Source organism: Gallus gallus, chromosome 19, assembly GCF_016699485.2.
Source record: "Gallus gallus isolate bGalGal1 chromosome 19, bGalGal1.mat.broiler.GRCg7b, whole genome shotgun sequence".
Classification (NCBI taxonomy): domain Eukaryota; kingdom Metazoa; phylum Chordata; class Aves; order Galliformes; family Phasianidae; genus Gallus; species Gallus gallus.
Genome location: NC_052550.1, coordinates 9191721 through 9205928, shown reverse-complemented (window position 1 = coordinate 9205928; position 14208 = coordinate 9191721). Strand labels below are relative to the sequence as shown.

Below are 14208 nucleotides of genomic sequence, written 5' to 3'. Positions count from 1 at the left end.
GAGAGCAACAAATTAGCGTGAGTCATATCTCACATACCCTGCTTGATGGATGAGTCCTCCAACAGGAGCAGATACAACTTTCGCTTTCCGGGCTGATACTCAAAGTGGGTTTCAAAATCACAAGGACGGCTCATTCCACACCGTAACCATCGCTGTAGGAGCCAAAGTCGGCAACAGCCGCCCCGAGCAGCCCCAGCTCCGCTCAGCAGCACAGCCCCGCTGACACATGGAAACCTCCTCTAGAAACATTCTGCTACGAGTCACGGCTGCAGACTAAGGTACAACGTACGCTAACCCTTCCCGAGAAACCTGGAAGGCACCTGAATAAAAGTCCCCGAAAAAGAACGGATGGACGTCTGTTTGGCTGTGTTTGTCATTAAAGCCATGGCAGGGAGGGGGTTAAAATGTACTTTCTGTCACTCATTTGAGCCCAAGGCGTTGGGGAGAGCAGAAAGGAGGAACGCTCAGGGATGGAAAGAAGAAAAGATCGGAAGGCAGAGGAGCACTCCGTGGCGCTCGTTCCCGCAGGGCGCGTTAGGATGCTCACATCCCACGTCCCCGCTTTTAACAAAACGACTCCAGAAACGATACTCAGCATTTATTAAGGAGGTCTGAAAGCTTTATTATCGGGGGGAAAAATACGAAAATCGGAGGACTCCCAGGCCGGAGCTGGCTGAGGACGCTTCCAGGCCACGCATCGGCGGGCGCGCTGGGCAGGCGGACTGCCGGCTGCCAACTACGGCTGCAAAACCCTCCGCTACATCACAGCGCGTCACCGCCGCTCGGCTCGCAGCACCCGCCCGAAAAGCGGCGGCGACGGCCGCACGGACACCTCCGAGGCACCACCCGGCGCTCCCCGGGAAGCCGCGGCCGCCCCGCACCGCCCGCGAGCGGCTCTCCCGCAGAACGGCGGCCCGGCCGAGGGCACAGCGCGGGGCAGCGCCGGGAGCGCTTCACCTCGAGGACGGCGATGCGCGCGGCTTTATTTAACTCCCCTTTTAGCGACGCCGCCGCGGTTCTGCGCGTTATCACCTTTTATGCTTACCGAAGAGCGAAAAGGAAAAACAACGGCGCGGCGTGCGGGAGAGCGGGGATGGGGCTGACAAAGCCCGGCGGGGGCTTCGGGGCTCCGCACCGCGCATCGCCCTCCGCGCCGCGGGCGGGAAGGGGCGGACGGCGGCGGGAGGGCCGCGCTGCTCCCGGACACGGCGCCCTCGGAGGCGGCACGCGGCCCGAGCCGGCGGGATTAACGGCCCCGCAGTGCCGGAGGCTGCGCCGTGCGCGTCCTTTTGGCGGGGAGCGGGGGGGGCGCGGGGGGAGAAAAACTCGAATAAAGATAAAAATAACAGCGGGAAAGGAGATAATCCTCGTGATAACGGCGGGGCTGCTCCCAACCGGACACACGCACCGAAAAAAAAAAAACACAACAAGGGGAAAAAGGGGGGAAAAATAAAGACGGAGAAAAAGTAGCAGGGAGAGAGGAGGAGGAGAGGAGAGGGGAGCGGAGGAGAGCAGAAGAGGGGAGGGAGGGAGGGAAGGAGGGAGGCCGGCGGGCCGCGCCGCGCCGCGGGGCCGGGGGAGGCGGGCGGGGGCCGGGCGGCGGCGCTGAGTGACAGCCGGGCCCTGGCGGAGCGCGGCGGCCGCGGGGAGGGAGGGAGGGGGGGGCGCGGGCGGCCGCGGCGGGGCCTCACCTGAAAGAGGAACGCGGTCCAGTTGGCCTCCATGGCGGGGGCGTCCCGGCCTCGGCGGGCGGCGGCGGCTCCGGCGGCGGCTCCGGCGGCGCGGCGCCCCCCTCCCTCCTTCCCCCGGGCCCCAGCTACATGGAGCCGACAACAAAGCGGCGGCGGCGGCGGCGGCTCAACATGGCAGCGCCGAGCGGCCGCTTCCGCTAACCTCCGGGCTGCACCACTGCGGCCCAGAGGGGGGAGGCGGCGGCGGCGCGGCCCGGCGGGGCGGTGCGGGCCCGGAGCTCCGCGGCGCCGCCCCCGCCGCTCCCTCGGCTCGGGGCGGGCGGAGGGGCCCGGGGCGGCGCGGCGCGGCGGCGGGCGGGCGGCGGGGCCGGGGCGGCGCGGCGGGCGGGCCGCCCCCCCCCGCGGGGCTGGCAATGGGCCGGTCCCGGGCTGGGGAAGCCGAGGCGAGAGCTGTGGCGAGAGAAGATGGAGGAGCGGGCGCGGTGTCCAGGGCCGCTGCCCCGCCGCCGGCCCCGGGCGGGGGCCCGGCCGCGCCGCCCTCCGCTCCCCTCCCTCCCGCCTTCCTCCCCGCCCGCCGCCCCCGCCCGCAGCGCGGGGAGGGAGCCGGCAGGAGCCGCGGGGGCGGCGGCGGGGGGCGGCTTCGCCCCGCGGGTGCGGGCGGAGGGCGGGCGCGGGGCCGCCCCGGGGATCCCTCGGCGCTCCCGTGCCGCGCCCCGGCGCCCCCACCGCCCCCGCCGCCCCGCGGAGAGCCCGGAGCCGCGCCGCCGCCCCCGGGCCTCCCCGCCGCGCCTCGGCTCGGCGCCCCCCGCGCCTCCGAGCAGCCGGCAGCAGCTGAGGCATCCTCCGTGCGGCACCTGAATGCAAATCGAAGCCACAAACAATTAAGCGTACGCTTACCCTTAATTATGTGTTTACACACATCAAGCGCAGCCCCGAGAGCGGCGGGATTGGGGCCGAGCCGCGCTCCGGGGGGGGGCCGCTGCCCCACGGCGCTGCCGGGAGCGCGCACGTGTGGGTCCGACGCGGCCGTGTGAGGGTTCGGAGCCGCGGCGCTGCCTGCAGGGACGGGGCTGCGTCTGGGAGCCGGGACACGGGGAGCCCGGGCTGAGGACGGCGCTTTCCCTTTCTGCCCGCAGCTCCTCTCGGCCGTTCCCAGGCCCAGCCCCGCGGCGCCGCGCTCAGCCCCTGGCCGTGTGAGCGTCTGCCCCATCGCTATGCACAGACGCGCACCGATGTTTGTCACCGTCGGTTTCCACGGAGCCCGAGCTCAGCGTGGGGGCTCCGTCTGGTTCACCTCAGTGATGCGTCCCGTGCTCCTGCCCCCCTCAGCGGGGAGCTGGGCGCTGCTTTCACTCTGCTGGGCGTCGGATGATCGATAGCGCAAAGGATGGTCCGGGCAGCACGCTGGGCAGGCTGGGTTCGCTGCTGCAGCGGTGTGCCGGCTCACAGGGGACGCGGCAGGGACCCCAGTGCTGCATCCTGGTGTAAAGGACAGACTGCGTTTCTCCACCTCCCAACCCTGCTGCACAACAGCAGCACTTGTGCCAGCATCTGCATTTGCAGCTGTTTTGTGCGCCTTCAGGTATCTGCCAGTTTTTTCCTCAAAACCCCCGTGTGGGAGATGAGTGATAAGGCCAAAATCTGGTTGCCATCAAAAAAGAGTTCCGCAGAGCTCTGCTATGATACACACAGTACAGAGCACACCAAGTGTTGTCAGTGGGCTGCGGGAACTGGGACAACCAAACACACAGACGGAGGGGGAACACACCAAATAGTGACCCTGGGCTGAGGAGCCCTGAGCTGGGACAAACATACCAACAAATGAAGGACTGCACTGGGCGGTGGTATTGGGCGTCCCCGCAGCCCACCCCGGTCAGCTCCTGTTTGGGATGCTGTGCCCAAATGGGGCACCGGGCGGCTGTCATCTCCTGCCCTGCACTCCGATCTGCCGCAGAGAGCTGAGAGAGGAACCCCACCCTTACAGAGAGGGAAATCGCTGCTGCTGGCGGCACTTTTCTCCCGGCTGCTCGGTTATTTTTGTTAACGCTTATTAACGGGGCTTTGCGAGAGGGCTCTTCGTGGAGGGCTCACACTCACTTCAATTAAAGGCGAAGGGAACCACCCGAGCGTATCACTGAGTCATCGAAGAAATCCTGATCAGTACGGAGGAGGCCAAACTCCTTTTGGTTATTTTTACAGTAAACCGAGAGGGCATAAAGCACCTTCAGGAACAGAAGTGAGCAGAACGTTCAGCACATCCCTACTAAGTTGTAAGGGGAGGGGATGGGGAGCAGCAGCGGGATCCTCTCGATGAGCGTGGCTGGGCCGTGAGCGGGGGACGGGGAGCAGCCCCACAGAGCTGGGATGTCCCACTCAGAAGGCTGCAGGGAGCGGAGCGGGGCAGCACAGACGGCCCCAAGGGGAGCACGAGCTGCAGGATAGTGTTGGTAAAGGGCGAGCCCATGCCAAGCCTGACAAACTTCCCTTTGTGCAGAATCATAACTGGAAATATAAAAAGCCACAGTGTTTGAAAACACCTATTTACATTTTCTATGCCCCAAAGCACAATAAACAAAGGTTAGATTTTAAACCCTCTGTCTTAATTAACGCGGCACTGCTTTGGACAAACCCACACAGCAGGTGACTTGGCGCGCTGCGCTGTTTAACTTGTACCTTCCAGCTGCCTTAGTCACCGAGCGGGGACGGCGATAACATCAGCAGCCACCACTGCCGCCGGGGCGCGCGGTGAATGTGCAGCGGGACTTTGCGGGGCGGTGGGATCCCCCCGGCCCACTTAGCGCCCGCCTGCGGCAGCTCTTCCTGCCTCTCGGGGCAAAACCTTCCCCGTTCTTCCCGCACGGCACGAGAGGAGGGGAGCACTGCCGCTCACCCACCGCGCACCCCGTGCCCAGCGCCAGCAGCACCGCCTGCCGCCCGGCTGCCCAAAGCCGCGCGCCGCCGCCGCCAGGGGTGGGACGGCCCTCAGCCGGGAGCGCGCCCGTCCCCGGGGCTGGCAGAGGGAACGGCCGTGGATAACTCATGAAGCCCGCAGGGCCGGGCGGCTCCCCGCGCCGCGGCAGCCACGAAGCGGTTAACGACGCGCGGTGTGAGGGCGCCATTAGCTGCCCTGTCGTGCGCTGGTGCGCGGGGATGGTGGCACTGGGATGCTCCCTCCCCGGGCGGCAGTTCCGTGCCGTCCCCTTGCGGCACCCCGGGTGTCGGCTCCCATCGCGGGCTGCGGGCCACCAAAGCGGGATCGGCGTTTCCGCTCTCCGTGCCTCTCGCGCGGCTCCAAGAGCGCAGCGCGGGTGTGAGCCCCGCACGGCGACCCGCACCGTTCCCCGCCGTGCGCGGAAGCCGCGGCGCTTCCCCAGCCCGTGGCTGCCCGCCGACACGCAGCGCTCCGACTCCGTTCCGCGAGCGTGTGCTCGGATGGCTAAGAATAGAAAACGTCGTCAAATATTTCAGCTTTGGAGGAGCCCCGCTCTGTTTATGCTCCGCTCCTGGAGCGACGCCGCGTGCTCTGAATTTCACAGCTCTGCGCGGCTGAAGAGCCCTCAGTGTGTCAATAAGCGGGGATGGCGTCACGGAGACCGCTGCCAGGGGCAGTTCCCTTTTGCTGCTTTCCCAACTTCGTGCCTTCTCTATTTGCTCTCCACGCGGCCTCGACTTCCTCTTCAAACAGATCCGGGCAGCTAAAAAGAGACAGCAAAATATGAAACTGGGAAACGCACCCTGGACGGTGTGACAGCCACCGGTTGCTGTGGGGCTGCTGGGTGGCCGTGGGGGGCATCGCAAGCACAGCTCCAGGACACGGCGCTGGGGGCCCTGGCGTCCCCCACGGAGCTCCCACTGCATCGCCTCTGCTGGAGCAGAGCCCAGGGGAGCTGCTGGGACAGGTGGATGGCCGTCACCATCACCATGACAGCCCACTGCCGTCTCCCACTGTGGTTCCTCTGCCATCCCGTGCCCGCCAGCAGCACCGGTGTTGGCACTCTTCAGCCCCAGTGCTTGGCAGGGAGCTCCCACCGCCAAGCAGAGCATCCTCTGTGCCTGGCAATTAGTGCATCTGAAAGATCACTCCACTTTTCAAAAGAGGAAAATAGGATGCCGGAAATCAGCAGCCAGCGAGGCTGAATCACCGCATCCAGGCATTATGGCAATCAATGGAGCAGCCGTAAGAAGCTGCTCAGTATGAAGGAGTTTCGTTATGAGGCCTCAGCGGGGATCTCCATGCTCTCCCACTCCATTTTCACACTGTCAGCACCAAACTTCGAGGTGCCCATCCCCATCACAGCGCATCATGGGCCACCCTTGGGGCTCTCCCACTGCTGATCGCTCCCATCTCTGCAGTTCCACCAGCTCACATCCCTGCCACCCCATGAGTGACAGATGCTAACACAGCCATCCAATGGCAGCACGGTGCTCCCACCCTGTGCCCAGCATGGCCCCGGCTGTGCCCGCGGCCAAGTAGCAGTGTGGCTATGTTTAGCCCTGTGCTGGGGAAGCAGCGTTATCTCTTCCCACCTCCTTGTCCTCAGCTGAGCGCTCACTAATCTCCGCTCAGCACCTTGAGCTCGGGGCTGCCCCATGCTGGGAGTGCTGCACAGCCCTCCAGCATTATGTTGCTTATTCCACCACTTTTCCCACCGCACTGCTGCTGCCATCTGCCACATTGCCATCCCATCCACACTGCTCGGAACCACCACGTCGGCTGCCGGCCTCGCTGCCATCCTTGGGCACACTTCACAGCCCCACACTGCTCCAGGGAAGGGCTGGCACTGCTCAGGGACCCCCGGCAGCACAGTGCCAGCAGCGCCACCCACCCACACGCAGCATCAGATCTGCTGCCATCCCTCTGCTCCGCGCATACACGTCATGCACAGCACCAGAATTCTTCATCTCCTGCAGCTCAGAGACCTCTGGCTGCACCCCAACCCCATCACGCCGCCCTGGCACCACATCTGCTGCAAAAGCTGCTTCCCGGCTCTGTGCTCGATTTGAAACTTCATGTGGCAACAGGAGAAGCGATCGCACAGCAGTGCGCTCCTCCGCTTCACCACCACTGACCATTTTTAGTCATAATTCCTTTGGGGCCGAGGGCTGCACAGAAACATCCGCTCCCGCTCCGCTCCCTTCCCACCATCTGCCTGCCCAGCAGCGCCGCGCGGCCGCGCACATCGGGTCAGCACCGCACGGAACAGTGCGGCCGTGAATGAGGGCAGCTGGGAATCCGAGCAGTAATCCCTGCTCCGACACCGGCAGCCTCACAGCCCCGCAGCCGCTGCCTTCTGCCCACCCGCAGCCACGGAGCCGCCCCCGGGCGCTGCGGGCAGCAGGCACAGCTCCAGCCCCACTCGTGCCGTGCGCCCGCGTTGTTTATTCTTTGCTGTTTGCTTTGAGCAGGACCTGTGCCCGCGTGCGTAGGGGGGGTTAATCTCATTTGGCAGTTATGGATTTTCTCAGCGTAATCAATGTTGGCGCATTCGCCTGCCGTGCGCTGCGCTGGGGAGGCCGCGCCGTGCAGAGCAGGGGCACAACCCCGGGCTGAGAGGCAGCTGCTGTGTGCGGGCACGGGATGCATGGGGGGACACCTCCGCTGGAGGCTGAGCTGTGCAGCAATGCTGGGTGTGCAAGGTCAGGGCACGCCGCGCCACCGCTGCCCCTCTGCCTGCAGCTCCTCCACCTGCAGCTCCTCCAGCTGCCCCTCAGGGATGCACACACACACACACACACACAGAGCGAAAGGAGGCAGATCCACACCCGCTGCAAAGCGGTGCGGATGAAGTTTTCCCCATCGCTAACGCAGTACCAAAACTCTCCAGAAAAGCAGCCCTGCTGCTTGCTGGGGGGACACGTGGAGCGCAGCTCACTGCCAGCCGCTGCACTTGCTCGCTTTGAAATCTCCGCTCCCGGAGGCCACATGTGCCACCCCAGGGGCAGAAGGTTCCCCGCAGGACCTCCGCCCACCCCGTGGTAACACGGCCTGCACTCCCAGCTGTGTGGGGTCACAGCCCCCAGCACCACCCACCCCTGGAAGCGATGAGGACTTTCAAATTGTATTATACCCAAAACATGAATCTTCAGCTGAGTCACGCAAATATGAAACTCGCTTACAGGGTGAATTAAAGCTATTAGAACACAGAGGTAATTACTCATGTGAACAATGGCCTTTTCAACTCTTTAATGATCACACAAATTAGTGCATAAAATTATGTTAATAGCCCCACAACTGTTGCACAGACATTCAGCCCTCCGTTATGCAGAGCAGCACAGGACGGGCAAAGCCAACGGGACTGGGCCGTGTCCCCAGCCCTGCTCCTGCTGCATCCCAATGGAGCTCCCGCTCCGTGCCGGGCAATGGCCACGTGCTGCACAGCAGCTGCAGGAAGGCAGCACAAAGCATACCCGGAGCAGCTGGGCATGGAGCATTGCAGCCTGAGCCCCTGCTGCCCTCGTGCACATACGAAAGACTTCAGGGAAGGGACCTCGTGCAGAAACTGCTCGGAATCCCGTTGGTTATTCATTCAGTTTTCTACTTGAAATTGCTTTAATTGCAAATTAAGAGAAATTGCTCTTCCTCGTGCAAAGGCAATGGGGAATAGTTTGCACTCGAGGGGGGAAGTTGGACTCTCACCAAAGCTGCAGCTATTCCCGGCAGAACCAGGAATTGTTAGGACTGTGCTGTGGAAGGAGAAGCAAGCTGCTGCAGGTGGGGCAGAGCCCTGCAGCCCCGACTGCCACTGTCGGAGTGAGGGAGGCTCTGCTGCTCTAAAGCAGAAGTGTCTGTTAAAAACCAAAAAACATAGCAAACAACCAACAAAAAACCCCAAACTGCGGTTTGTAGGAGAAACCACAAGCTTTCTACCCCGTTCTATTTCGGTGCTAATGTTGGGTTTATTAAGTGCTCCGCTATCAGCGCCGTGCACAATTAAGGAGGACGGACCCCTCCCTCCCTGCACAGCGCACAATGGGTGCAGTATGGGCTCTCTGTGAGCTGCCAGCTGCGGGGCCCAGGGCAAAACAGAGCAGCCACACATCCCCTTGGCCAACAATTGCCCTCAGTGTACCAACAGAGCGGCGCTTCGGCATCACACGGCTGCCCGCAACGTGCACCAGCAGGTAGCAGCGTCCAGCACGGCAGCCGTGGGACGCCATGAGGCTGTACCCACCTTGCAGTGCATGAGTGCTGCAGCCCCGAAGCACTGCTGCTCCCAGCAATGCCGCAGCACACCGACACCAGAGTGCTCTCACTCCCCTCAGGAGCACCAACCTTGCAGCGCCTTCCTACTGCTGGGAGCCACTTGAGATGACCGTGGCAGCAACTGATCCTGCAGGATTTGCGGCCCGCACGGCTCAGCCACACAGCAGATGGAGCAGCTACAGATCAGAGCCCTCTGCACACAGCTCAGCTCTCACCTGGGAGCACTCCGGAGAGCCTGGAGGACCCGGCCAGGCACCTGAAAGCCTTCTCAGACCTCTACCATTACAGCCTGTATGGGTACTTCCCACATCTCGAAGTCAGCTGAGCATCCCTTCAATTTAGCACTATAGCACATTAATTGGCTACACATTAGCTTGCTCAGAACCACTGATTTGGGCTGCACTCCTTGGCTCAGCACCGGTTCCTGTACCAGTTACAGGACTGTAACCCCCTTCTCAAGGTCCCAACTCCTCTCCTGAGCAGTTTGCTTTCTTTCCAGCCCTTGTGTAGTCAGAGCAGCCCTCTCCAGTTAAACCAAAGCCTTCAAGGTTTCACTCTGCAATACAAAAGGCCTTGCTTTACAACAGTTCCAGGCTTCCCTATCCTGAATTCAGGTGACAGAACAGATCAGATTCCCATGAGGGTTTGGGTCTGGGGCCAACCTTCCTGTGCTGACAGCACAGTGTGCTCCCCTCCCTCGCTCCCCACAGCCCAACCCTCCTGGCAAGAGCCACCACACCTCTGTGCCCCCCCAGATCACCTCTCATCTCTGCTGCTCTCCCCCCAAAAAAGCAACTGTATCTCAAAAAAAAGAGTATCTCACACACACATCTCTGACAGTGTAGTATTTCTGCATGGATGCAATATCCTGTACCGAACTCACCACACACAGCAAGCTGTACAGCGTTACACATTGCAGCATGCAGCTTCCCAACCTGAAGCTGCTCATCGCACCCTGAACACACAACTGTATTCCTGCCTGGAAACACAGCATGCCTCTGCCCTGCACTGGATGCTTCACTCCCCAGCCACGCAGCAACCACCACCAGCCAGCCATTCCTGCACACACACACAGCAGCATCCTGTTTGAACGCCAGCCTGACAGCTGCCACAGCAGCACACTCAGACACTGGCAGACAACTGCATATCCTATGGAAAGTTTTTCTGCTCGCTCAGTGTCAACACTCGAAGTCGTTGTAAACCGAACTCAGTATGTTCACTATTACCTCATCAGGAAACCAAAGGAACATCCACATCCTCCATACTAGATGTGCCTTCTGCACGCAGCCTCCAAGTCTGCCAGCACTGGAGAACCCAGGTGTGGGGACACAGCCTGCAGTGCCCGAGCAGTTTCTGAGGAAGGCAGAGGGGAATGCAGGGCCTGGCTGATCTCACGCTTCTCTTCCACGATCACTTCGGTTGTTATCATTACCAAAAGCAAAGCACCTTTTGTTAGCAGTTAGAAGTCCTTCTTTTCCCCCAGCTAACACATTCCATCCATGTCCCACAGGGCACCGCTCCTTCATGCAGGAGCTCAAACACGGGCGCTTCCTGCGGAACAGCAGATCGTTGTTGAACACAGGAGCCTTTTGTCTGCTAACGCAAACAATGCTGCAGCTCGTGGTGGCAAGCAGAGACTTTCCAATCAACAAATGATGACAACCATGCATGATTTTTTAAAAATTTTATTTGTCAAAGAAAAAAAACGCAATAGCCAATTGAAAGCCTACTTAATCTTTAACTCCAATTTTTGACTTTAAATTTAGAGAAATGACTTTTTTTTTTTGTTTAAACAAACCCCCCTTTTTCCCATTTCACATTTACCATCTACTCGTGCTGAATCCTTCCAAGGAGATTGCTCCAGCGTACCTCTCCAGGTCCTCGCTTTGCTCCTTTTACCAAAAAATGAAAAACTCCATCGTGCATCATAAGGGCTCCAATCGTCAAAAATAGGAAAGAAAAATCTTTGGAATAGCCAATTGAGTTGAATAAAAAAATCCACACGAATGCGGTTTGGTTGGGGCAGGAATCCACTCCTACGTTCCTGGTAATCTGATCCCGCTCCATGAATCCTTGCCATTCAGCCTCCCTATCCTATCCACATTATGATTTGAATCCAATGATCCAGCTCCAAGGATTGGGATCCAGTGAGCCCTCTCCAATCCAAACCTTTATAACCAGCAAAACCAAAAAAGAGGAGGCAAAAAGTTAGATACTGCAATGAAAAAATAGGATTCTGGGGAATGATCAGTTATGTTTGCCATCAATTAATACAGATGTACATTAATAACTATCAATTCCCCAAAACAAGCTTCTGAATGGTGATGCTATATTTTTTTTTTTTAAGAAATGTTAATTATTTGGAGGAAACACTGTAATATTTACATATGTCAACTGAAAATGCCAACATACTCATCGCTCGTACGGTGGTGTGCTACAGGTTTTGTGGTTGCAAAAAATGTTTATGAAATTGGAAAAGTTTACTGCTAAAGCTATCCGCCTACTGCACCTCTAAGCTACAGCTAGCACCCCTAGCTGGAAGGTAACAAAGTTAACTAACTGCAGTTCTCAAGCATACCGGTGAGTCAATTCTGAATTAGTCTGGGGGAAGGGCTGACAAACTATTCCCAACTAGGTTCTCTTATTTTTTGTCTTTCATTCTGATACTTTAAAAAAATGAAATAGCAACGCTGTATCAGTCACACAGAGGACATGCAGATTTTAGCAGTATTGATATTATACTCTCATTTCAAGATACCCTTGATCTGCAAGTGTAGGACTACGGAACATTAACACTTGTAACCAAATGCTGCATGACAATGGAAACCAACACTCCCACCCCTGTCCCGCTTTACTCCTTTAAAAAAAACTAGAATGGAATAAGGAGTTACAACAGCAAGTACCGAGCCACAATTGCCAAGAGGGTTTTAAAGAGAAGAGCAATTGTAGCCTGCAGTGACCAAGAGGTGCCTGAAGAAGCGACACGCAGGCGCACGTTCTCAATTCACCTGTCTCAGTATAAGGTCAATACTGCCAAGTTCATCTGTGACAATAGCACTTGGAGTCATACCATTGCCTCCATTATTGATCTGATCCTCCTCAATCCTCCTTTTGACAATCCTAAAATGATTGACATGTGCTCCACAATCCTTTAATCCAAAGCATTCTTAATCCATCTCTTCAGATATGTCTACAGAAAGACACACGAAAAGGCAAGATAAAATATAAGATCCCCCAGAAGAGACAAGTTAGCCACAAACATCCCAACATCCCCAGCTCGCATAAACCATAGCTGAACACTGAGACATTTACACAGCAATACCACAGTTTGAAGAATGTTGGTATTTAACTATAACTAAATTGAAACAATCCTGACTGACATCAATTAAAATACAGTTTACCAAAGACATGAGGGGAATGTCGTTGTTACGGAGCAAATACTCACTAGGGATTTTACACAAGAATGCAATTCAACACTTCAGCCAATTTGAATAAAACAGTTTGAATTAAAAAAAAATGAAAGACTGTACTGAGTAAAGGAAAACTGTGTACAACATGGGGTTCTACAAAAAGATCAGAGCTAGTGATCGTTTATGTACGAGATCGGGATCTGCTGTGGCGGGGAGAGTAGCGTGGAGATCCTCTGCTTCTTCTTGGGGAATAACTGCGGCTTCTGCTGTTGCTTCGACTACGGCTTCTGCTACGACTACGGCTGCGTGACCGAGATCTTCCATAGCTTGGACTTCTTGGACCATCAACTTTAACACGGATGTAGGCAGTTTCTCCCTATTGAATAGACAGAACTTTCGATTGAAAGGTCTAGGCTTCAGGGCCATCGTTTTAGGCATGCTGACAGACTGCAGATATCGTTTACTACAGCGCAGAAATAGACATCAAACTCTTAATAAAGTCTATTTCGTGACGAACTGACAGCAGACTCAGTTTAGCTGCTTTGTGCGTCAACTCAACGAACACCACACGTTCCTTACCTTCACGTCCTACTGTTAAGCCCTTTGTATCCAATTCTGGCCAAAACCAAGTAAGCGTGAAACCTACCTCATGAGATCTAAACTTAGTGTTATCCAGTTTTCGCACAGCGTAGGTCATATCTTCCTTCCGTACAAACTCCACGACACCAGTGCCATCTCGGAAAACATCAGCATAACATACATCACCTGCTTCACGCATGTGATCCTTTAAATCCTGCCAACTTCCACTTGGAGGCAGCCCTGGATAAAAAGCAACACCCGGCTTTAAAACCCGATCGCACGCGCTTCTCCTGCAGGCAGGACGGCGTTCGGAGGGCGAGCGTCATCCCGCGGCACGGGAGGACCGTTCGGCAAGCGAGCAGACCGCCCCAAGCACAGCGTATGGCATCCGGCGCCCCTCCCGAGCCCCGCGACGCCTCGCAGGAAAAAGCGGCGCCGCATCGCCCCCCGCGCACAGCAGCCGGAAGGACCCGGGGGAGAGAGCCGTGACTCACCCGAGACGATCACTCTGTACTCCGATCGCCGGGACGGGGGGCCGTACCTGCCCCGCGGGGCTCCGCCCCCTCCGCCGCCGCCGCCTCCTCTGCCGGTGCCCCGGCCGCTGCGAGGGAACTCCACGCGGAGGCGATACCCATCGTAATCGTAACCGTCCCGCCCGTAGACGGCGTCCTCCGCGTCCCTGCGGGTCGGGTCGGGACGGGCGGTGAGCGCGGCCGCGCCCTGCCACGCGCCGCCCCCCGCAGCGCCTTTGTTCCCATTACCCGCGGCCCCACCCCGCCCCCACCGCCCCCCGCGGCGGCACCGCGCCGGGCCCGGAGCACAACGCGCACAGCGCCGGGGGGGGCGGCACACAGCGCCGGGCGGCACCGCGCGGGGGCGGAGGGGGGGAGGGGAGGGGGCCGGGTACCGCACGGGGGGCCGATCCCGACCCCCGCCGAGGGCCCCGCGCCGCTCCGCGGGAGCTCACCTGGGGTCCTCAAACTCCACGAAGGCGAAGGGCGGCCCTCCGCGGCGGTTCTTCAGGTCGATGTCGCGGATGGCGCCGTATTTGTAGAAGACGTCCTCGATGTCCTTGGTGCGGATGTCGGGGGGCAGGTTGCCCACGTAGATGCGGCAGTCGTTATTGCCGGCTGGGCCGCGGATCACGCCCCCTCCGGACATGCCGAGGTCGGCAATGGCTGCGGCGGTGCGGGGCCGGTGCGCGGAGCGCGGGCGGGCGGGCGGGCGCGGGGCCGGGCCGGGCAGACGGGAGCGCACACGCCGCCTCCCCCAACCGCCGCTTCAAAATGGCGACCGCGGCTCCCCTCGCGCTCGCAGCGCGCGC

At 59.2% G+C, this 14208-nt stretch overlaps 2 protein-coding genes across 9 annotated transcripts in view; both read right to left on the bottom strand.

Moving 5' to 3' along the window:
• The window catches only part of VEZF1 (vascular endothelial zinc finger 1), a 22955-nt gene extending 11108 nt beyond the window's left edge, over positions 1-11847 (bottom strand). For 4 of the 7 annotated variants that reach the window (XM_040650097.2, XM_040650098.2, XM_015295801.4 and 1 more), the window contains exon 1: positions 1692-1894. In XM_040650097.2, the coding sequence (XP_040506031.1) occupies positions 1692-1724 (33 nt within the window). In that variant the 5' untranslated portion in view covers positions 1725-1894. Of the gene's footprint in view, positions 1-1691; positions 1895-2588; positions 5387-10121 lie in introns of those variants that run through there. The other 3 variants (XM_046902416.1, XM_040650099.2, NM_001037827.2) reach the window with 3 other exon arrangements.
• SRSF1 (serine and arginine rich splicing factor 1) lies at positions 10565-14208 on the bottom strand. 2 transcript variants are annotated; one of them, XR_003071206.3, is made up of 5 exons: positions 13852-14208; positions 13379-13563; positions 12952-13124; positions 11966-12681; positions 10565-11064 (listed from the first exon to the last, which is right to left on the bottom strand). XR_003071206.3 is itself a non-coding variant. In NM_001113741.2 (4 exons), exons 1-4 carry the CDS (start codon positions 14043-14045, stop codon positions 12487-12489), a joined length of 747 nt encoding a protein of 248 aa, NP_001107213.1. In that variant the 5' UTR covers positions 14046-14208; the 3' UTR covers positions 10565-12486. The 2 variants fall into 2 exon arrangements, 1 of the variants encoding a protein (NP_001107213.1); NM_001113741.2 differs by having other exon boundaries at positions 10565-12681.